The sequence below is a fragment of the Rosa chinensis genome, chromosome 1 (assembly GCF_002994745.2).
Source record: "Rosa chinensis cultivar Old Blush chromosome 1, RchiOBHm-V2, whole genome shotgun sequence".
NCBI lineage: Eukaryota > Viridiplantae > Streptophyta > Magnoliopsida > Rosales > Rosaceae > Rosa > Rosa chinensis.
Window position 1 is genome coordinate 55478989 of NC_037088.1, and position 21640 is coordinate 55500628.

Sequence of the window (21640 nt, forward strand, 5' to 3'; positions counted from 1 at the left end):
TTTCAAATCTGCTGGTCACAAATTAGTGGGAGTTGAGACTTAAATGTTAGACATGAAGGTTTTATTATGAATTAATAGTCAATAGCCAGAGGCATACATATACTTAATCAAAGGTAGGTAAGAGCAATTTTTTTAGGCTAGAGCGTACTTAATCAAGGTATATATATATCAATCATTATAAATTTATTTTGAACTTACTTCTTTAATGAAGAGAATGTAACTTTCTAACAAAATAATAAAAGCAACTTCTTATCCGTAAGTCACAATTTCTTTTAACTATCACAATACCTAAAGATTTTTCGATTTTGATAAAAAAACTTTCCATATTGTCATTTTGACAACACAGTGGTATAAAAAAAAACTTGGGTATATATGCTTCATAAAACAAAAACAAAAAATAATAATAACTCGGGTACATTATAGAAAAATTTTGAAACCCGGAAAAAAAAAAAACAAAAAAAAAAAAAAACAAAAAACCAACAAATTTAAGCAGCTCTAAAGACTTTGGCCGCACCCTAGCCAAGGTCAATTTCATGGTCCAAGTTCTGTCGCTCTGACTTAACTAGCCACTCACCAAAGCTGTGATTGACACAGTTCGTCTCCGTCACTCCTCTCCTTCAAAGCCGTTGCCACCGCATTGTTCATCTCCTCTATTCACTTTTTCTTCGTCTTTCCTGGCCTCTTTTCAAGTTCTTTACTTTACTGCGTTTTCAAGAAAACGTGGTTTGCAATAAAGCTACATTCTCTACCCTCTTGAGGAATAAAGAAGTGGGTTTTCTTTCGGAACTTTGTGAGGGTTTTATGCGAGGCCTTTAGGCTGAAGCGTTCTTCTGAGGCATTTCGTCGAGCACTTGGTGCGCATTGGGTTTCGAACCTTTTTCTTGAAGAAGGTTGAAAAAGATTGAAGCTTTTCTTGGAACAACAGGAAAAAGAAAGCCTTGGAAAATGGGTGGTTTTGAAGACCCTTATACCTCTTCTGTTTCTTCAACAATGGCAGCTTTGCAAAAGGGAATCATTGGTAGAAGATCAAAACCCCTAAATGCTACTGTCTCAACCCAAGAGTTCAACTCCTTTCACACCATTGACCGCAAGCTCTTCACCCGATTGGTGTTCAGTCTGGGCCGTGACCCGACCGAGTCGGCCCAAGTCATGGCTTTGTGGATGTGGCTGGAGCACAATGGCAACGAGTTTAACTTGGTCTACAAGGCACTGATGACTCTACCCAATACCCTTCTCAATGCCATGGCTGACGAGTCGGTTTCGGCCTTGAATTGCCTTCAGAGCAATGCGTTTCCTTTCTCTGATTCAGGCATTACTCCTGACATTCCTATGCTGCAAGCCATGAGCAACAGTGGTGTCACACTCAGATTCTTTCATGAAAGTCGCGGCGAAATTGCGAGTGGAGTCATCACATTGCTTAAAGATGTTTGCTTGACAGTGTTTGGGGACTTGTTGTTTCAACCCCACCTGGAGAAAAAGGGTGGTGATGGTTTGTACAATCCAGTAATGGGTGATATTGCTCAGGGCAATGTGCAGTGGGGTAATGATATTCCATTATATTGGCACCCACAAATGAATAGTGCTAATCTTTACTATTTGCGTGGAGTTTTTGATCCTCATAAGCTTGCAGTTCAGCGCCAGAATTTGAATGAGGACATGGAGGAGGTTTTGAGCTGTTTGAATTTGAATGATCAGGAAGATCAAGAAGTATTCCCTCAAGACAGGACTATTTTCCTGACATTTTCTAGAGGGTTTCCAATTGCAGAAAATAAGCTCAGAGAGTTCTTCACTAGGTATGCAACAATTGACCTGAATAATCACACTATAAATTAAGAGTACTGCGTAGATAATTACATATTGTTTTATTAATTATCTTGACAGGAGATTTGGGGAGATTATTGATGTAATCTGTATGCAAGAAGCTAAGGAACCTCTGTATGCCCGGCTTGTGCTACAATCTGCTTCCTCCATTCCGGTGGTTCTTGGTGGGAAAAGCATGGTCCAATTCTGCATTGATGGCAGGCATGTTCGGGCGAGGAAATTTGTGCTCAGGCATGCTCGCGCTGGGTGAGTGTATCTAAATATTGTTATTCTTTGGTTGGAAATGAGTTCCTATTGACCTGAATATTGTCCACTTGCTTGCTAGATTTTGTGAACATTGTGGGCCTGGATGTTAGTGCTCTCTGAACTTACCCTGGTTTATTGCTTAGTTTTATGGTCTTGTTTAGGAGATTAGTTTTGATCATTTACATTCAAAGCAATTTCCTTTGTGCTTAATTCCATATTTTCTTACTTGTGTACTACAGTTTATGTTTACCTTCTGCATATAGGTCGGTGCTCTCTGAATTATATACACCCTGGATAGAAAAAGTATTCAAATGTCCAACTATGCTTATATTGTAGTGTGGTGCATTTCAAGTATATGTCCTTGTACATTCTAAATATATAAATCTATTTAGAAAATAAAAGACTAGAATATTTGCACAATATATAGTCCAATAGATTCATGTTACCGAAATAATTCACTGATTGAGATACTTGGGCTTATGCAAAACGTCAGTTGGGAAGATGAAGATACTAGCGATTTCTACCAATTCTTGCCGGATCTAGTTTTAATTTTCTTTAATGATATTTGTCTTTAACTATGCAAAAAGGGATATCTGATGATATGGTTTCTTCTATATTGGAAGGCAAAGGAGAGACTGAGAAGGAGACACCCCCTTAAATTATTGAAGGAACAGATTTGGAAGCTTTACTGCAGAAGCTCTCTGGTTTTGTGAGCCAGGATCTTATTGAGGATTGGACTGTAATTATACCCCTGTTCCCCTCGCTATTCATACATGGTTGCCTCACTGTCAACTTGTATGAATGTTGCCTCTACCATGCTCCTGGATATGCCGGAGTAGGAGATCAACTTCTAGGATTATAAAAGGTCAGTTTCCCATGTGCTATTTTTGTTAAAAACTTTATCTGAAGTGGACGTCTTGATACATAGGGCAGGCATTGCACAATATCACGGGGTGGTCACCTAACATTTGTTATTTAGCAAAGCCTCACTCTGGACATCCCCAATGTAAATAATGTTCATTGGAAGACTGAACTTGATACATAGTGTCTATTAAGCTTTTGCATCATTCCTCTAGTTTTACTTGCCAGGCTTGTTTAGATGTCTTTCATCATAATATTGATATCGCTTGCAATCTTTGTGAGACTTCTGGACCCTTTCTCTATTGGTCTCCTGAAACCACCATGCGAATGGCTAATACATATGTAGTATTATTACACTTGAAGAATGTAAAAGATGTGGATTCTCATCATGGTAACCTCATGTTAGGTTAAGGGAAGTCCACTTGGCAGCTGTATCTATAGTTAATGAGGTTATTTCTCAGTTCCAAAATTCTTTTACTTTCTTGATATAGTGGTGAGATATTTGCCATAAGTTTAATCTAGCAGCAAGTTATATGCTGTAATTTTGTTGGTAGTATCTGCCAAGTCTGCTTGTGTCCCAAACTGGAAGATGAATTGCCCATGTGTGATTCTAGGAGAGTTCTGTTAATTTTGAGGCTCTATACTAGATACTTGTCAGATGTATGAAAGTTTTGTTTATTTCCATAAACATCTCTGATAAGTAGTTGAGGAATGTCGCCTAGGTTCTGCTGAGAAAGCTTCGATTGGCTTTCTCCATTCATGGGTTTTCTGTGTTAACTCAGCATGTACTGGATCCACAATAAAGATGGTTGTTTATTAGTCTTTCTGTAACTGTGACCAATAACAAGAGAAATTATAAATAAAACAAGTAAAATGGGCGCTTCCTGTTTTGCTTCTCTAACGTTCATTTGATATATTTGGGAAAGCTCATGTAGTCAAGTATTGCAGGTCTGCCATTCAGAAGTACGCCACACTACTTGATAGCTGTAATAAAACTTAAGATGAACGTAGTGTCTCCACTGATGAAGCCAATAATGGAAGCACTTCGACACCTTCAAGGAGTATCACCTCAAACAAAACTGTCAGTGAATGGACAGTAGTGGTACAGTGGTGCTATTGATGCAGATAGATGCCGAGAATAGTTGAAGCCTGGATGGAGTGCCAGAAAAGGATAACCCTGTTTATTTGCTTGGCTCAACTCAAACTATATCATGAACCTGTGTTTACTCCGAGAATCTCGATCTTGTAGCATTGGTTGCTGATTTGATGCTGATGCCCTGTCAATGACGCTTGTAGCAACTGACATCCCCTGGAATGCTTCTCAGCTCATATATGCCATCCTTATTGTTTTTCTTAATTTGTTTTTTTGGTCATGCTTGTTTTTCTTAATTGCAGTTGCAAGTTGTGAACACGGGGGGTGGCGTTAAATATTTACGGGGGGTGGCATTGAGGATATGGGGAAGAGACATCAAGAAACAAATTGGTGTTAAATATTTACGGGGGGTGGCATTGAGGATATGGGGAAGAGACATCAAGAAACAAATTGGTGTTAAATATTTCTATCAAGCAAAGACTCCCTGCGTACCTATATATACCAATCTTGTCCCGTTGTAAAGGCATTGGATTTGATTGTAACCAATTCATTATTTTAGAGATTAATCACATCCAAACATTTCAGCATTCAGACTAAAAAAGAGGAAAAAACCATTTCAAAATTACTCTCAGCACCGAAATCTACTAATTACTTTTTTCTTTTACTTATACAACTTGTTGACCATGCTAAACCACGAGGGCTGACACTCGTTTGGTTATGTGTGAGGGAATGTTCACTTGGATTAATGCATGACGAGTTGAAAGCAATCATCTTAGATTAATGATTCATTTAATCAAACTAAGAATCGTAGCCTTTGTCATAAGTAAAAGAAGCAAAAGGTAAGCAAGCTAGGTTGAGTTCAGCGTATGCGGTCATTAGATAAATCCCTGGGTTTGCATTGAACCCTAAAACTAATTAAAGTCATTCTCACTCAATTTCTCCAAATCGTCAACAGCTGGTCTCCCTCAGTAATCCTGTCCTTCAAAGCAATTGGCAACACTTTGTTCATCATATCCTTAACGAGTTCACCGGTAATGGAAACAAGCGAGTTCACCGGTTGGGTCCGAAGAGAAGCTAATCTGGGATTCAAAGAAGCGAAACGAGGCCTTTGCTGAAGAAGAACATGCATGAGAGTATTACTCGATCATTTTGTCCAGCAGTGGTGAGGATATTGGCTTGGAACCTTTATTTCTTGAGCGAGAGGGTACGATATGCGACTCGTCGTTAATTTTTTTGAACAAATAAGCAAATATCAGAAGAGCCCGCGAAAATGGGATTTCAACTGTCGTGTCGAGAACCCTGATATACCTCTTCCATTTCTTCAACAATGGCAACCCTTCATAAACAGCACTTCAGTCCCAAAAGTCACATTCAAAGGCCACCAATGGCACTCCTTGGACTTTATAAAAGGTTTAAACCCCTCCGGACATTAACCCAAAAGAACTCCCATTCACAATTGCATAGCCTTCAACAATGGCCTTCTTTGCCTATCCCTGTGATAATGTCCCCCCGTCTCAAAAGAAGAGTTCAGCTTGTTTCACACCATCGACCGCAAGCTCTTCACGCGATTGGTCTTCGGCCTCGGCCGTGACCCCGCCGAGTCGGCCCAAGTCATGGCGCTGTGGATGTGGTTGGAGCACAATGGGAAGGAGTTTAACTTGGTTTACAAGACACTGATGACTCTACCCAACACGCTTCTCAATGCCATGGCCGAGGAGTCCGTTTTGGCTTTGAAGTGCATTCAGAGTGATGACTTCCCTCGTCCTAACCTTGACATCACTACTGATATTCCTCTGCTCCAAGCAATTAGCAAAAGTGGTGTCACCCTTAAATTCTTCCATGATAATCGAATAGGGATCATGCGAGGCGTCTCTGCGCTGTTCAAAGACATTTGCTTGAAAGCGTTTCAGGACTTGTTGCTTCATCCTCACCAAGAGAGAAAAGCCGATGCTAATGTGTACAATCCAACAATGGGTGCTATTGCTCCACAGGTTTGGAACCCGGCAATCAGTGGTGCAAGTCTTCGGAATTTGGGTGGCGGTTTTGATCCTTATGACCTTTCAGTTCAGCGCGAGATTTTGAACAAGGAAATGGAGGAGATTTTGAGCCGTTTGACTTTGAATGACGATGAAGATGATGGCCGTGGTGAAGATCAAGAAGTTGAGCCCCATGAGAGGACTATTTTCTTGACATTTTCTAAAGGGTACCCCATTTCTGAAAATGAAATAAGAGAATTTATCACTAAGTATGCACTTCCACCCCATCTGGCTTCATGTTTAGTATCTGAGTATAAGTTTTCATATTATTATCCTGTCGATGTAATTATAACCCAGTTTTCTTGATTGTTTTTGACAGAAAATTTGGAGATGTTATTGAAGCGATCTATATGCAAGAAGTCCTTTCTCAGCAACCATTGTATGCCCGGCTTGTGGTTCGCTCTGCTTCCTCCATTCCGGTGGTTCTTGAGGGCCAAAACAAGGCCAAATTCACCATTAAAGGCAAGCATGTTTGGGCGAGGAAATATGTGCACAAGACTCAAACAACTTCACCTTAAGGGCCAAGGCTGCATTAGTGTTACTAAATACTACTACTATTATTGTTCTTTTTTGTTCTTTTGTTGGTCTGGAAAATAATGTTAACTAGATGTCCTCCCGCGCGATGCTGCGGGTTAGATTTTTTTTTCCCCTAATTTGTTTGCAGAGTCACAACTGTAAGCTAAGAAAAGTAAACTCAAAATGTTATCATTTTACTGTACATATTACAAAAGCTGGTGCGTTAACAGAAGAATCATCAAATTACTACTGATATTCCCTGCATTGTAACTGGGAACAAAGGAAGACGTGTAAATTGGTTCTACATGAGCTTTCCACTGCATTGAGTACATATTAGAGAATCAATGTAAGAAAAAAGTATCATAACATGATTTCTTATCTTACACAATATGATGGAAAATCTTGCCCGGCTATTCTGTTTTCTACAAAAGCTCAATTTATTTAACCACAGATCCTCTGATCTTTGAGTAATAATCAATTCATACATAGCTGCACCTTGAAGTATAACCTTAGACAACACTTACCAAATTCCCTGCCCCTATTTCTTCAATAATTTCAATTGTAGACCCATCTTTTGTAGCTAACATTAAACATCCATCCATGAGAAATTTCATGCTGCCAGTTCCAGAAGCCTCATGTACTGTGGTGCTGCACAGGAATCATCAGTAAGCCGAAAAACCTTTTCTCAGTAAGTACCCATAAGGCCTACAAACACTCAACAAAATAATATTGGCAAAAGCAGATAGTGTTGCTAACCAACAGATAACAAACACACCACAGAACTGGATTTTTTTTGTTGCTAAAGCCAAGGTCTATCTGCTTAAAATCAGTACAATCATCTTCTTCTTCTTCCTTTTTATTTTTATTTTTATTTTTATTTTTATTTTTATTTTTATTTTTTGTCAAAGTTGCTTGCTTTAAACAGCCATGATGCAATATTATTATTACTGATAACAAATGAACAGAATTGACTTATTTATAGATAGGACCAGAAATGGAATAAAGATCTACATTCTTTGTAGGAACTCAAACACTGCCCGAATTCAAAGTGATACAGAAGGCAGATCGACTTTTGCAAGTAACAAAAGATTAACCCTTACCTGATATACAGGTCCATGAATTTTATCAATGCAGAGCCCTGCATCATGTGGTAAAGTCAGATCACCACATGCTGAAACAGAAACGATATCTGGAATATTAACTTTTATAACTGTGTCCCCTGATCTTCCACACTATAAATAAATGAAGCATTATGTGAAGCAAAAAACATTGACTAACACACTATCCAGTCTTTCATTAGCTGCACCTGCATTGATACACCATACCAATTACATACATTTTCAACTCCATAATGTAGAATGGAAGAATAAAATTTGAAGCATTCTGACTCACCAATGTAGCTCTTGTTGGAATTTAATTAGAATATTTCAAAATACTTGCTATTTTTGAAACCTCCTTTGAACCGTTATTCGCTCCGCTTCCTTTATTCCAGTGGTTCTTGAGGGACAAAGCAAGGTAAAATTCATCATTAATAGAAAACATGTTTGGGCTAAGAAATATGTGAAAAAGAATGCAACAGGATAACCAAATTCACTAAAGGGAGCTGCAACTACTCGATCTTTACAAGTTCTATAATTACTTTAAGGGAAAAATTCACCAACGGTGTCTAGACACTTAGGGGACTTTCAGAATGATACCTGAACTTACAAAGTTATCAATGTGATACCTGGACTCATTTTTTCGTATCAACATCGTACCTATGACCAATTTCCGTAACGGCTCCGTGACGGAAATTGGCCGTAGGTATCACATTAATACGAAAAAATAAGTCCAGGTATCACATTGATAACTTTGTAAGTTCAGGTATCATTCTGAAAGTCCCTAAGTGTCCAGACACCGTTGGTGAATTTTTCCCAATTTTGCACGTAAGTCACTTAATGAAGACAAAATGACCGATTTACCCTCAAATTCTTTCTTTCTTTTCTTTTCTTTTTTTCTTTATTCTTCTTTCTTTCTTTCTTTCTTTCTTCTTCTTCTTCTTTTCTGGTTTCTTCTTCCCCTGATTTGAATCATCAAGATTCAAATCATCTTGCTCGTCCGATTCCCACCGCCGATCGCCGATCAAACACCGCCGCTGCGTCTCAATCCACCTTCATGCACCACAGATGTTTCTGATTCCCCCAACTTCAAATCCTATAGCAAATTGAAATTGTGGATTGAGGCTTCACCGTTCACTCCGAGTTCATCCCCGCCACCGCCGCCAATGACTTGACCACCACCACTCTCGTTCTCTCCTCCGACCCCCTTTTATACACCATTGATCAGAAACTCAGACCCCGCCAGCCCTGCACTCTCAAATCATAGCTCCAATCACACCCCTCCATCTTCTCCTTCTTCCCGACATGCAACACCACCTCCACACCATCCTCACCTGCAACTTCATCGGTTTAGCCGACAACTTCGGCCTCTAGCCCAACTTCGATCAGAGGCAATTTTCAGCAGACAAAGATTAACAACTTCGGCCTCAACACCATCCTCACCTGCAGAAAATTTGAGCTGTTCTTATTCACCAGCTTCGCCACTCCGCTGCTACCCACCATTGTGCCTCGCCGATTAGTAAACAAAGGACTCGGAGCCTCCACCATCGAGAAATTGAGGCTCACGTTCTGCGTGTCCTGCGCGGCCAATCGACGACCTTGCTAGGTTGGTCGTATCCAAGCCGGTCCTGCATGTCGTAGAATTGAATGGCGGTGTGGGCGACGAGCCTGATACTGCGATCCCTGGGGCCTTTGGTGGTGCAAACCTTGCTGTGGCTGTCCTTCCGGCCGGTGGCCCTTAGAATGTGGCCTTGAGCCTCCACGATTTCGCTAGCGGTGGAGGAAGAAGCAGTCCTTATCCCCAAACCCAATCGAGAAGCAGCGGAGGATGACGTTGTTGTGCGGTGGTGGAGGTTGTTGTGGTCAAGTCATTGGCGACCGCGGCGGGGATGAACTCGGAGTGTGCGGTGAAGTCTCAATGCACAATTTCAATTTGCTATAGGATTTGAAGTTGGGTGAACCAGAAACATCTGTGGTGCATGAAGGTGGATTGAGACGCAGCGGCGGTGGGAATCGGACGAGCAAGATGATTTGAATCTTGATGATTCAAATCAGGGGAAGAAGAAACCAGAAAAGAAGAAGAAGAAGAAAGAAAGAAAGAAGAATAAAGAAAAAAAGAAAAGAAAAGAAAGAAAGAATTTGAGGGTAAATCGGTCATTTTGTCTTCATTAAGTGACTCAAGTGCAAAATTGAGAAAATTCACCAACGGTGTCTGGACACTTAGGGACTTTCAGAATGATAACTGAACTTACAAAGTTATCAATGTGATACCTGGACTCATTTTTTCGTATCAATGTGATACCTACGGCCAATTTCCGTCACGGAGCCGTTACGGAAATTGGTCATAGGTACGACATTGATACGAAAAAATGAGTTCAGGTATCACATTGATAACTTTGTAAGTTCAGGTATCATTTTGAAAGTCCCTTAAGTGTCCAGACACCGTTGGTGAATTTTTCCCTTACTTTAAAATTGACTTCTCTACTTTCTATTGTAATAATAAGTGGATTGAGTTTCAAAGAATGGTGATGTACTCTCATTCTTTTGATTAGGGCTGCCACTTGGTTGGTTTAGTAATTACCAAACCGACCGATATTTTAGATTTCGTAAATCGACTTTTTAGTAACTGAGACCGATAGAAATAGAAAATTACCAAAAAAAACTGGTTTGGTTTTGATAAATACTGAATATACCAATTATCTAAATATTAGTTTTATATATTATGATTTTCAATATACATACATTTATATTAAGAAATAAACATAAAAATTTTCATAATAGTATGAACATTACTACATTAATAGTACATGTATTTTAAGTAACCTAGTCAAAAATAGTTAAATAACTTAGTTTTATTGAAAATGGCTAAAACTTGATGTCATATATATATATATATATATATATATATATATATATATATATATATATCAGATCCTATCCAGAGCGGAGCTCCGCTTTGAAATTAATGTGTGAAGTTCGAGTTTTGAGTCACTTTTCGGTCGCATATCCACATCTCGACCGTTCAATTTTTAGGTACTAGTGTATAGATCATCTCTGCAAATTTTCAGCCAAATTGATGATTGTTAAGATATCTAACTCTCTTAAACCAATGGACGGACTGAATCTGTCAACCTGAACCGTACTAGCTTTAAGGCAATAATCAATGCCTTAACGATCATCATTTTGGCTGAAAATTTGCAAAGATGATCTATACACTAGTACCTAAAAACTGAATGGTCGAGATGTGGATAAGCGACCTAAAAGTGACCCAAAACTCGAACTTCACACGTTAATTTTCAAAGCGGAGCTCCGCTCTGGATAGGATCTGTATATATATATATATATATAAGAAAGCTATAATTAGCAAATAAATACAAAGTTTACGACTATAAAATTGAAATGAGATAACTGATAAGGGTGCTACTAGCCATAGGGCACTGCCGAACTGGGTTGATTTGAGAGGAGTATGTGTTCTTACCACTCCAAGTCGTTTCCTTTCTATTAGGAAAGACGCAATTAGGGTAGTAATATTTAGAATGTACCCAATGCCTGTTCTCTGGAGGGGTGTTAGATGTTTTGTGAGGTTCCTCCACAAGGATAGTACAAAGCGGTCAATCACGAAGATGGAGACTGTTGTGATAAGAAGGTTGAAGACTAGGAATGAAGCAGCAAGAATTTTAAAGTGTGCACCAAGGTGTCTGTCAGTAAGGCTGCTGAAAATGCCTATTAGAGTGCTCAAGAAGATACCAGTAGACAACAGTGGCATGAACTTGACAAGGGTTTTGAGGTCTTCCACTTTTTCACGGTGCATAGCCTCCAGGAGTTTCCATATGAGCCTTCAAATTGCTTGTCTTTTTCACTTTTTAAGGCTGCCAGGTTTAAGAATCTGCATGAAAACAATGGAGATCTTATGATGTGCCCGTGCATGAAATTCTTTCTAATTTAACCTATCAATAGTCTTCTTTTTAATCAAAAAAGGGGAAATTACTGGTCACTCCCTGTACTTTTAGGGCGTCGACAGTTCAGTCCCTGCTATCCTAATTTCGACAAGTTACTCCTCAGACTTTCAAATCTCACACAATTTGGTCCAAAATGACTATTTTGCCCCTCCCTTCCTCTTTTTGTTTTTTATTTTTCTCTCCTCTCCCCTCCTTTCTTCTAAAATTCATAATTAATTCATACGAACTCCGATATTTGCGTTCCATATATGTACGAGATCGTATCGATGAGCTCCACAACTTTTATGAAGAAAGTTTTTCCAAATTTTGTATGTATAAAAAGTCAATTTTCACGACCGCTCCAAATAACATTCGTTTCGAAAATCCACTTTCTTCTAAAATTCATAATTAATTCATACAAACTCTGATTTTTGCGTTCCATATATGCACAAGATTGTATCAACGAGCTCTACAACTTTCATGAAGAAAGTTATTCCAAATTTTGTACGTATAAAAAGTCATTTTCACTACCCCCCTAAATAACGTTCGTTTCGAAAATCTCCTTTCTTCTAAAATTCATAATTAATTCATACGAACTCCAATATTTGCGTTCCATATATGTACGAGATCGTATCGAGGATCTCTACAATTTTTATTAAGAAAGTTTTTCCAAATTTTGTATGTATAAAAAGTCAATTTTCACGACCCCCCCTAAATAACGTTCATTTCAAAAATCTCCTTTCTTCTAAAATTCATAATTAATTCATACGAACTCCGATATTTGCGTTCCATATATGTACGAGATCGTATCGATGATCTCTACAATTTTTATGAAGAAAGTTTTTCCAAATTTTGTATGTATAAAAAGTCAATTTTCACGACCCCCCCTAAATAACGTTCATTTCGAAACTAAAATTGATACGAAACCGAATTTCTCGTACAACTACTTATGAAATAGTCTCAATATTCATAATTCAAATATTTGATATTTCTTGGGTTGAAATGTGCATAATGAGAGAGAGTGTGTGTGTGTGTTATTTTGTGGTTGGGGGGGGGGGGGGGTGTCGTGAAAATTGACTGTTTATACATACAAAATTTGAAAAAATTTCCTTCATAAAATTTGTAGAGCTCATCGATACGATCTCGTACATATATGGAACGCAAAAATCGGAGTTTGTATGAATTAATTATGAATTTTAGAAGAAAGGAGGGGAGAGGAGAGAAAAATAAAAACACAAAAAGAGGAAGGGAGGGGCAAAATAGTCATTTTGGACCAAATTGTGTGAGATTTGAAAGTCTGAGGAGTAAATTAGGATAGCAGGGACTAAACTGTCGACTCCCTAAAAGTACAGGGAGTGACCAGTAATTTCCCCATCAAAAAAAAAAAAAACAACCTATGAGCATCTAAAAAAAACCTATGCGGCTCCATTAGTATAAGATCAAAATCAAACACAATTAGTTTCTGTATAAGAATTTCGGAATTCAAGTTATGCAATTTAGTTATGTTTATATTGGACACAATATATAGTGGTGGTGGTGGTGGATAGAGAAGACTACTAGTGCTCAATCTTAATTGGGTTATATAATTTGGTGCAAGTATAGTTCTTGAATTTGTGCTTGTAGTCATTGGTAGACTTTGACAGTATTCGTACGTACTCCTATTTCCTTTAACTCCGTACGTGATGAAAGAACATTTTGTACACTTTTTTGAGACAAGCTAGTGTACTGGTGGATATGAGATACCCTCATTTACAACTATTTGAACAAAAAATTACAAGTATTTGAACCAAAATTACAACATTGAGAACAAAAGTTACCATATTCATTTACACTATTTACATATAGTTAAACAAAAATTACAACATTGACAACGAATTTGTTCAAAAGCTTGTAAAAATATCGTAAGACGTGTAATTACCATTATTAGAACTAAGATTACAACATTGACAACGAATTTGTTCAAAAACTTCTAAATTGTTGTAAGAGGTGTAATTACCATTATCAGAATTAAGATTACACAAAGTAGGACTCAAATTAAAACTTTGACAACAAATTTTGTTCTCACTTTTGCAAATGTGGGTATGAGATACCCACCACTACACTAGAATTTCCCCACTTGTAACAATATTTCAACATTGAGATCGACATGGATACCATATATTACAATTTTATTTCCCTACATTTTGGTTTTGATACACAAAGAACTTAGCACAAGTTGTGAAGTAACCAAAATTCACCACCCCAATCACTACCAACATCCAAAACATATTATCCAACCTCCCTTGATTTATATCATCTGGTAACCACTTTGTGGTCTTGTCTACCAAATCAGTGACTGCAGTGCTAAGATAATACCCGATTCCAATCAACAATGAGATCATAGCAGTGGAAGTACTTCTCAATGATTTTGGAAATTCTTGATAGCACAATGAAACTTGTCCTGGGAAATGAAATGCCTCAGCGATTCCCATAACCGACAGTGGTACCACAAGCCAAAGAGCGGACATGGGCACCTCTGAACCAGGTTGGTTCGTGAGGCTATGTGCTCTTACCACTCCAAGTCGTCTTCTTTCGATTAGGGCAGAACCAATTACAGAAATAATGTTGATGATGTGACCCATCCCTATTCGCTGGATCGGTGTTAAAGTTCGTCCAGTGATATTCTTGTACTTGAGGAGTATGAAGCGGTCAATTATAAAGATGGAGATGGCTGTGGCCAAGAGGTTGAGCACTAGAAATGAAGCAGCAGGGATTTTGAAGTGTAGACCAAGGTGTCTATCCATGGTTAGGGCTTGGAGTATAGTAAGGCTGCGGGAAATGCCTATTGGTGTGCTTAGGAAGATGCCCGTAGACCACAGTGGCATGATCTTAATTAGGGTTTTGAGGTCTTCCACTTCTTTCACAGTGCATAGCCTCCATGGGTTTCTATACGAGCCTTCAAATTGTTTGTCTTCTTCAATTTTCAAGGCTTCACAGTTCAGGAATCTGCATGGAAAGAATTGTACGCTTTTGATCTGTGCCCAGAAAACGAATCTTTGCATAATTAATGCAGTTAATTAATTAGTTTATTCTTTATTCTTTATTTTTTGAATAAGATCGATTAATTAACTAATAAATTAAAATATCATACCTGAAACTTTTAGTTGGTGGATTGTCAGTCTTCGCTCCTGCGCCATAATAGTAATCAGGCTCTGTTGAAGTTTCTGATGACATCTTCCTCTTCCGAATTGCTGCAACCAATACTCGTGCTATGCTCAAGAATGGACTCCCTTTTGGTTTTACCTGCTTATAAAATCGTTTCCCCAGTGGGGGTCCAACACCATTTGCAATGCAGCATATTCCAAACCCTAATCCCCATCCCACGTTGTCCTGAATATATATGATGGCAGTGCCGCTGAAGACACTGGACATATACAAAGCCAAAAAATACCAATTAAAGAAAACCCCTTGATCATTCGGATTGTTGAATTGGTCTGCTCCCATGGTTGCAATTGTGAAGCGGGTGCCTCCAAGTCCTAGTGAAGCTAGTGATAATGCTGCATATAGGACTAAGTAGTGAAACTTTGATGGAGCTTCACATGCGATGAGAGTGCTAATTGAACACGATGAAGGCCTCAAGGAAGGGATAGTTGCTATTAGGGTTAACATGATCACACCCTGACGATAAAGGTTTAAAGATACAACGATTAAAGTGAGTTCTTGTTGTACTTATAATGATGTTTCTAAAACATTAACATGTTATCATTAAAATAGTGATTATGTTGAATTCGTTTTTTGATATCAAATTTATTAGAGGCCGGAGGCCGCCACCTATACCCTGTCATACATGACATGATCTTATATATAGAAACTTTCTCATTATATGCACATCAATTACCAGTCTCATGACGCTAATAATATGTCGATCAGATAGTGAGTTGAAATAGTTACCAGTAAAGAAATGAAAGAAAAAACAGTGACGACCAAGAAGGAGGTGAAGAAGGAATCGGCGATGAAGGCTCCTGCAATTGGAAAGAGATTGTTGGTACCAAGGATGATGTTACTGATCTGTGTGGCAGTAATGGTCTTCACACGAAATTTTGAAATCAGAAACACTATCATATTCGATCCCCATCCGCCAGCAGCTAGAGAGAGACCAAACACAGTTGCTGCTTCAAGAAAGCGTGATCAATATTATTAGAAGTGAAAATGGGAGGATATATATATATATATATATATATATATGTATATCAGATCCTATCCAGAGCGGAGCTCCGCTTTGAAATTAACGTGTGAAGTTCAAGTTTTTGGTCACTTTTCGGTCGCATATCCACATCTCGACCGTTCAGTATTTAGGTACTAGTGTATAGATCATCTCTGCAAATTTTCAGCCAAAATGATGATCGTTAAGGCACTGATAACTTCCTTAAAGCTAGTACGGTTCAGGTTGACAGATTCAGTCCGTCCATTGGTTTAAGCGAGTTAGATACCTTAACAATCATCAATTTGGCTGAAAATTTGCAGAGATGATCTATACACTAGTATATATATATATATATATATATATATGTGTGTGTGTGTGTGTGTGAGAAAAAAGAAGTAGAAAGAAAATTAAGTTGAGCAAGAATTTAAGAGGGAATTAATTAACCAATAACAAAAGGGAAGGTTGTCCAGCCTCCTCGGTTAGGGTCCTCAGTATTCTCATCACAACCTCTTTGAATCTCAGAGGCTTCCATTAATTCTCTCTCAATCTCTCTAGCTTTCCCTCTTTCTCCTCTCTATTCTCTCATGAAAGTTACGTAAATATGTATACGCAAAGCCATGTTAATGCTAAACTATATATAGAAGCGTCCATTGATGACTGTGGGACTGAGAGATCTGTTATATTGGTCCACCCACTTATTTAATTCCAAACAATCTAATCTACTAGCTTTTAATTTCCGAAATAAGGAAATGTATATAGCAAGCAAAGCTAGCTAGCACATATTCGAAATGCCCCCAATTAGAAACTGACTGTAAGGGTTGCAATTTTACGAGGACGATTCCACTTAAATTAAGATATTTAGTTATTCCCACTAGCTATCTGCAGGGTTGGTCGTATCTATGAAGACCCTATAGGCCTGTACACATGGTTAGCGGGAAAATATGGTACAATGGCTGATCACCTTTGTCTAACTCTTGTCTCTATATAAACCCAAAATCCACAGCTGTGTGGTGACTCACTAACTGATTATTAAGCATAAGAGGCCCAATGCAATATGTCTCATCATTGATCGACTAGTTTGCCTTGAGTTTTTTAGTCCATTAGATAATGTAAAAAGGAATCAAAGGCAACGAAAAGCGAAACTAGTACCGTACTCGTAGTTGGAAGATGAATGTGGGCTATTGAATGTGCGACCTTAAGGAATCAAATAGTACGTAAAGCAAGAAAAGAAAGGAACCACTATTTTGGAGCACTTCGGTATGTCGCCTAGCTCCAATGTCTCAATCGGGTTCTACTAGGGTTAAAATGAATTCCAAAATTCTAATTTGGTCATGTGTTACCAATTTTGTATTCCTGGACATTGAATTAGGACTTAGTCGCATGTCAATTGCTTTTTCTGTTTCTACCCTTTGTTAAATGGCTTGCAACACTTGATTAAAGGCTCTGTAAATGCGACTGATGTTCTATTTCAACGTTTGTTTAACAGAATCAAACTAAACCCCGAGGCGCAAATTTATGCTAGGAGGCCGATTCTACTAAATGATAAGTACTACAATCCACTTTCATCGATCCATTATTGCTTGCAGCTTCGATTTTCGAATGTCCTATGAAAACCATCGGACCGTACGCCATGTTTGGAAATGTTGTTAACAGGATAGTGATGGAGGTGGTGGATACAGAGCTACTACTGGTACCCAATCTTAATTGAGTCATATAGTTTGGTTAAAGAGTGCTTCTTGAGTTTGTGTTTGTAATCATAAGTAGACTTTGACAGTATTCGTACTCTCATTTCATTTAATTCCGTGATGAAATAAGGTTTTGTGTCCTTTAACAATATTGCAACTTTGAGACCGACATTGATACCATATCATTACAATTTTATTTCCCTACATTTTGGTTTTGATACACAAAGAACTCAGCACAAGTTATGAAGTAACCAAAATTCACCACCCCAATCACTACCAACATCCAAAACATATTATCCAACCTCCCTTGATTTATATCATCTGGTAACCACTTTGTGGTCTTGTCTACCAAATCAGTGACTGCAGTGCTAAGATAATACCCGATTCCAATCAACAACGAGATCATAGCAGTGGAGGTACTTCTCAATGGTTTTGGAAATTCTTGATAGCACAATGAAACTTGTCCTGGGAAATGAAATGCCTCAGCGATTCCCATAACCGACAGTGGTGCCACAAGCCAAAGGGCGGACATGGGCACCTCTGAACCAGGTTGGTTCGTGAGGCTATGTGCTCTTACCACTCCAAGTCGTCTTCTTTCGATTAAGGCAGACCCAATTAGGGAAATAATGTTTATGATGTGTCCGATCCCTATTCGCTGGATCGGTGTTAGAGTTCGTCCAGTGAGGTTCTTGTACTTGAGGAGTATGATGCGGTCAATTATGAAGATGGAGATGGCTGTGGCTAAAAGGTTAAAGACTAGGAATGAAGCAGCAGGGATTTTGAAGTGTGGACCAAGGTGTCTATCCATGGTTAGGGCTTGGAGTATAGTAAGGCTGCTGAATATGCCAATTGGTGTGCTTAGGAAGATGCCCGTAGACCACAGTGGCATGATCTTAATTAGGGTTTTGAGGTCTTCCACTTCTTTCACAGTGCATAGCCTCCATGGGTTTCCATACGAGCCTTCAAATTGTTTGTCTGCTTCAATTTTCAAGGCTGCACAGTTCAGGAATCTGCATGGAAAGAATTGTACTCTAATGATATGTGCCCCGAAAACCAATCTTTGCATAATTAATCAGTTTATTCTTTGTTCTTTATTTCTCGAATAAGATCGACTAATTAACTAATAAATACCTGAAACTTTTAGTTGGTGGAGCACTGTCGGCCAAAACACCTGCTCCATAATAATAATTAGAAGCTTCTGATGAAATCTTCCTCTTCCGAATTGCTGCAACCAGTACTCTTGCTATGCTTAAGAATGGGCTACCCTTTGGTTTAACTTGCTTATAAAGTAGTTTCCCCAACAAAAACACCCCCAATCCAATACCATTTGCAATGCAACATATTCCGAACCCTAATCCCCATCCCACGTTGTCCTGAATATATATGATGGCTGTGAAGCTGAAGACATTGGCCACATACAAAGCCAGAAAATACCAATTGAAGAAAACCCCTTGATCGTTTGGATTATTGAATTGGTCTGCTCCCATGGTTGCAATTGTGAAGCGAGTGCCTCCAAGTCCTAGAGAAGCTAGTGATAATGCTACATATAGGACTGAGTATTGAAACTTTGATGGAGCTTGACATGTAATAAGTGAGCCAATTGAACATGGTGAGGGCCTCAATGAGTGGATAGTTGCTATTAGGGTCAACATGATCATACCCTGATGATGAAGGTTCAAGAAAGTGACTTTGTTGTTTGCTCTGCATTTACTATATATAATAAATGTATAGAAATCTAACGTGGAGTAATTTCGAATATTATGCTGTCAATATTGAACAAAGATAAGATGAATCACTTTTTAATATATGGGAGAAAACTTTTAGTAGAGCAATGATATAGAAGACTTCTCGTCTATGTCTCACAACATAGTATATATATTAGATAGTAAATTGAATTACGATGATTACCAATAAAGAAATGAAGGAAAAGGTGCCGACGACGGAGAAGGAGGTGAAAAAGGAATCAGCGATGAAGGCTCCGGCAATGGGGAAGAGATTGTTGGTACCAAGGATGATGTTATTGATCTGTGTAGCCGTTATGGTCTTCACATTGAATTTTGTTATCAGAAACACTATCAAATTCGATGCCCACCCGCCTGCTGCTACTGAGAGACCCAACACAGTTGCTGTTCTTCAACAAAGCATGACCAATAATATCATGATGAGAGAAGTGTAACCGAGTACATGCATGATAAACAGAAAATTAAAGAGAGAATTAGAAATAAAAGTAATTAAGTTGAGCGAGAAGATAAGAGGGGATTAACTAACCAGTAACAAAGGGAAATGTTGTCCAGCCTCCTCCCTTAGAATCTTCATGATCATCGCAAACCCTATGAACTTCTCCTCCTTCTTTGGATGTGGACTGGGGAGAGAGCTTCCCTTCAACTTCCATTATCTATTTCATTCTCTACAGCTCCCTCTCCACTGAACATTTATGCAAACTAACCATAATGGCGTCAATATTATATAGAAGACGTGCATTGCAAAATCCACAGAAGAGAAAACCATACCAACTGCAGTATATTATAGTAGCGTGCATTGCATGTATGAGTTAGTTTATTTTACTTGTCCCCCACTTTCATTGCAAACAAATTTAATCGACCACCTTTTAATTTTCAATAAGATACATGAAACATAAAAATGTATCTTTATTCAGAGCAAAGTAAGCTCATCTCTTCTAGACGCACAATTAATTAGATAGTGGTTTTGTTTGATCGAATAGGCGTTTACAAACTTCCAAGTGCTAGAAATCGCATTCATAGAGTCATAAGCTTAGAAACTAAGCTACAATGGTTTCCTAACCTGAAGAAGACGACGAAGCAAAATGGGAGAGAGAATAGACTGGTATTGATGCTCGGTAATTTTACAAAATGGTAGCAGCTTACAAAATGAAAGAGAGACTAGCTATTTATACTAATTGACTGAAAGCTAATTAAGCTCGAGGATTATTCTAGATTAGCATGCAGATGATGCCACGTGGCCATCGCAGCGGTCCAGATTTGATCTTCATGCAAGTTAGTTGCACACGGTGAGGCTCAAGAGCATGCCTGTAGCACAAGTTGTTAATGAGCTTAATGGGGAAAAGGTATCGAACACAAGCCTCCAATAATCACTCAACAGACACAAGAAATAAGGAGTAACAAACTCATAAAATAGGGCAAATCCATGCCACAAATAAACTGATATTATTCATAAACTATAAGCTATCCAACAACGATTACATTACCCATATTTATAGGGTTTACAATACTTGGAGAATATGTAGACTTAAGCTAAAATGGAAAGCTAATTAAATGTAAATCCTAAATTAAATATAAAAAGATACCCTAAAAATATCTAAACAATGAAATATCAAATATTACAAATCTATAATAAAACAACAAAATAATGCATTTGATGTTGCCCCATATGCACCCGCATCAGGCTTCCCTGGTTGGAAAGAATTCGTCCTCGAATTTGAGCCATTAATTGAAGAAAATTCAACAAAATCTTCCATTGCTTCAAATCTTCTTTTGACAAATTAGCTTGCAATTGATTCCTTCCATTCCAAATAAATAAATACTTTGAATACCTTCCTAATCTTGACTTGAGAAATCCCAATGAAATCAATAAATTGATGAGTTGCATCTTCTTGTAATGGATCATGAAATTTGAGGGATGCATCTTTGCTTTTAGATTCAACACTCTTCGCCAACTTGTTGGAGACAAATGACTTCTTAAGATCAACACCAACAATTCTATTATGATGCTCACGTATTGACCCACACATGCTATGTTCTATTTCTTGAGATCCTAAAACAATGTCGACATCCACATCTAGTTTGGGTTTTGGATCTGAATTACCCACATGATCATCCAATTCAAAGATATCACCCATGCATGAATTAATTTCATGACTTACAGTACTTGTTGATGATGATTCCATAACATGAATCGGCATGACTTTAACAATGTCTTGTTGCTCATGAAGATGAAACATTTGCAAGGGTGGGTCAGCCTCGTCAATCTCCAAACAATTTTCATCGCAATATTCTTCATAATCTTAATTTTCAAAAAGTGGCGGCATATCCAAGTTTGATGAATCTGAAAAACATGATATACCAAAATCGTTGAATGTGTTCATACCTTCATTCTCTATGTCTGACTCACACAAAGAAGCACAGG

General features: G+C 38.3%; 4 protein-coding genes and 1 long non-coding RNA gene across 5 annotated transcripts; 2 read left to right on the top strand and 3 right to left on the bottom strand.

Annotated features, from left to right (window-relative positions):
- The first annotated feature begins 490 nt into the window (after positions 1–490).
- Positions 491–4620, top strand: LOC112182057. The gene is made up of 4 exons (XM_024320486.2): positions 491–1793; positions 1882–2067; positions 2691–2932; positions 3877–4620. Exons 1-3 carry the CDS (start codon positions 946–948, stop codon positions 2704–2706), a joined length of 1050 nt encoding a protein of 349 aa, XP_024176254.1. The 5' UTR covers positions 491–945; the 3' UTR covers positions 2707–2932; positions 3877–4620.
- A 918-nt stretch (positions 4621–5538) lies between these two features.
- LOC112170097 lies at positions 5539–6764 on the top strand (the record flags this gene model as incomplete). Its single annotated transcript, XM_024307251.2, has 2 exons — positions 5539–6266; positions 6377–6764. Coding segments are annotated over 2 exons (927 nt in total), but the record flags the coding sequence as incomplete, so codon positions are not given.
- An 80-nt stretch (positions 6765–6844) lies between these two features.
- Positions 6845–7751, bottom strand: LOC112190470. Its single transcript, XR_002932420.2, has 3 exons — positions 7674–7751; positions 7098–7221; positions 6845–6890 (listed from the first exon to the last, which is right to left on the bottom strand). It is a non-coding gene; the product is annotated as an uncharacterized LOC112190470 (long non-coding RNA).
- A 5934-nt stretch (positions 7752–13685) lies between these two features.
- On the bottom strand, positions 13686–16364 carry LOC112170105 (protein NRT1/ PTR FAMILY 2.7). The gene is made up of 4 exons (XM_040516353.1): positions 16236–16364; positions 15539–15756; positions 14739–15265; positions 13686–14593 (listed from the first exon to the last, which is right to left on the bottom strand). Exons 1-4 carry the CDS (start codon positions 16321–16323, stop codon positions 13777–13779), a joined length of 1650 nt encoding a protein of 549 aa, XP_040372287.1. The 5' UTR covers positions 16324–16364; the 3' UTR covers positions 13686–13776.
- Positions 16365–17668: 1304 nt separating this feature from the next.
- Positions 17669–19878, bottom strand: LOC112182622 (protein NRT1/ PTR FAMILY 2.7). Its single transcript, XM_024321128.2, has 4 exons — positions 19745–19878; positions 19385–19602; positions 18608–19137; positions 17669–18486 (listed from the first exon to the last, which is right to left on the bottom strand). Exons 1-4 carry the CDS (start codon positions 19866–19868, stop codon positions 17670–17672), a joined length of 1689 nt encoding a protein of 562 aa, XP_024176896.1. The 5' UTR covers positions 19869–19878; the 3' UTR covers position 17669.
- Between the last annotated feature and the right edge of the window lie 1762 nt (positions 19879–21640).

Excerpts from the sequence above, each read along its gene's own strand:
- LOC112170105 (XM_040516353.1), bottom strand. The coding sequence starts at position 16,323 with ATGGAAGCCTCTGAGATTCAAAGAGGTTGTGATGAGAATACTGAGGAC. Across the intron at positions 15,266-15,538 it reads TTTCTTTCATTTCTTTACTG|GGTGTGATCATGTTAACCCT; the intron begins GTAACTATTTCA and ends CTTTATCGTCAG. Across the intron at positions 14,594-14,738 it reads CCACCAACTAAAAGTTTCAG|ATTCCTGAACTGTGAAGCCT; the intron begins GTATGATATTTT and ends CTTTCCATGCAG.
- LOC112182622 (XM_024321128.2), bottom strand. The coding sequence starts at position 19,868 with ATGGAAGTTGAAGGGAAGCTCTCTCCCCAGTCCACATCCAAAGAAGGA. Across the intron at positions 19,138-19,384 it reads TTTCCTTCATTTCTTTATTG|GGTATGATCATGTTGACCCT; the intron begins GTAATCATCGTA and ends CTTCATCATCAG. Across the intron at positions 18,487-18,607 it reads CCACCAACTAAAAGTTTCAG|ATTCCTGAACTGTGCAGCCT; the intron begins GTATTTATTAGT and ends CTTTCCATGCAG.
- LOC112182057 (XM_024320486.2), top strand. The coding sequence starts at position 946 with ATGGGTGGTTTTGAAGACCCTTATACCTCTTCTGTTTCTTCAACAATG. Across the intron at positions 1,794-1,881 it reads CTCAGAGAGTTCTTCACTAG|GAGATTTGGGGAGATTATTG; the intron begins GTATGCAACAAT and ends TTATCTTGACAG.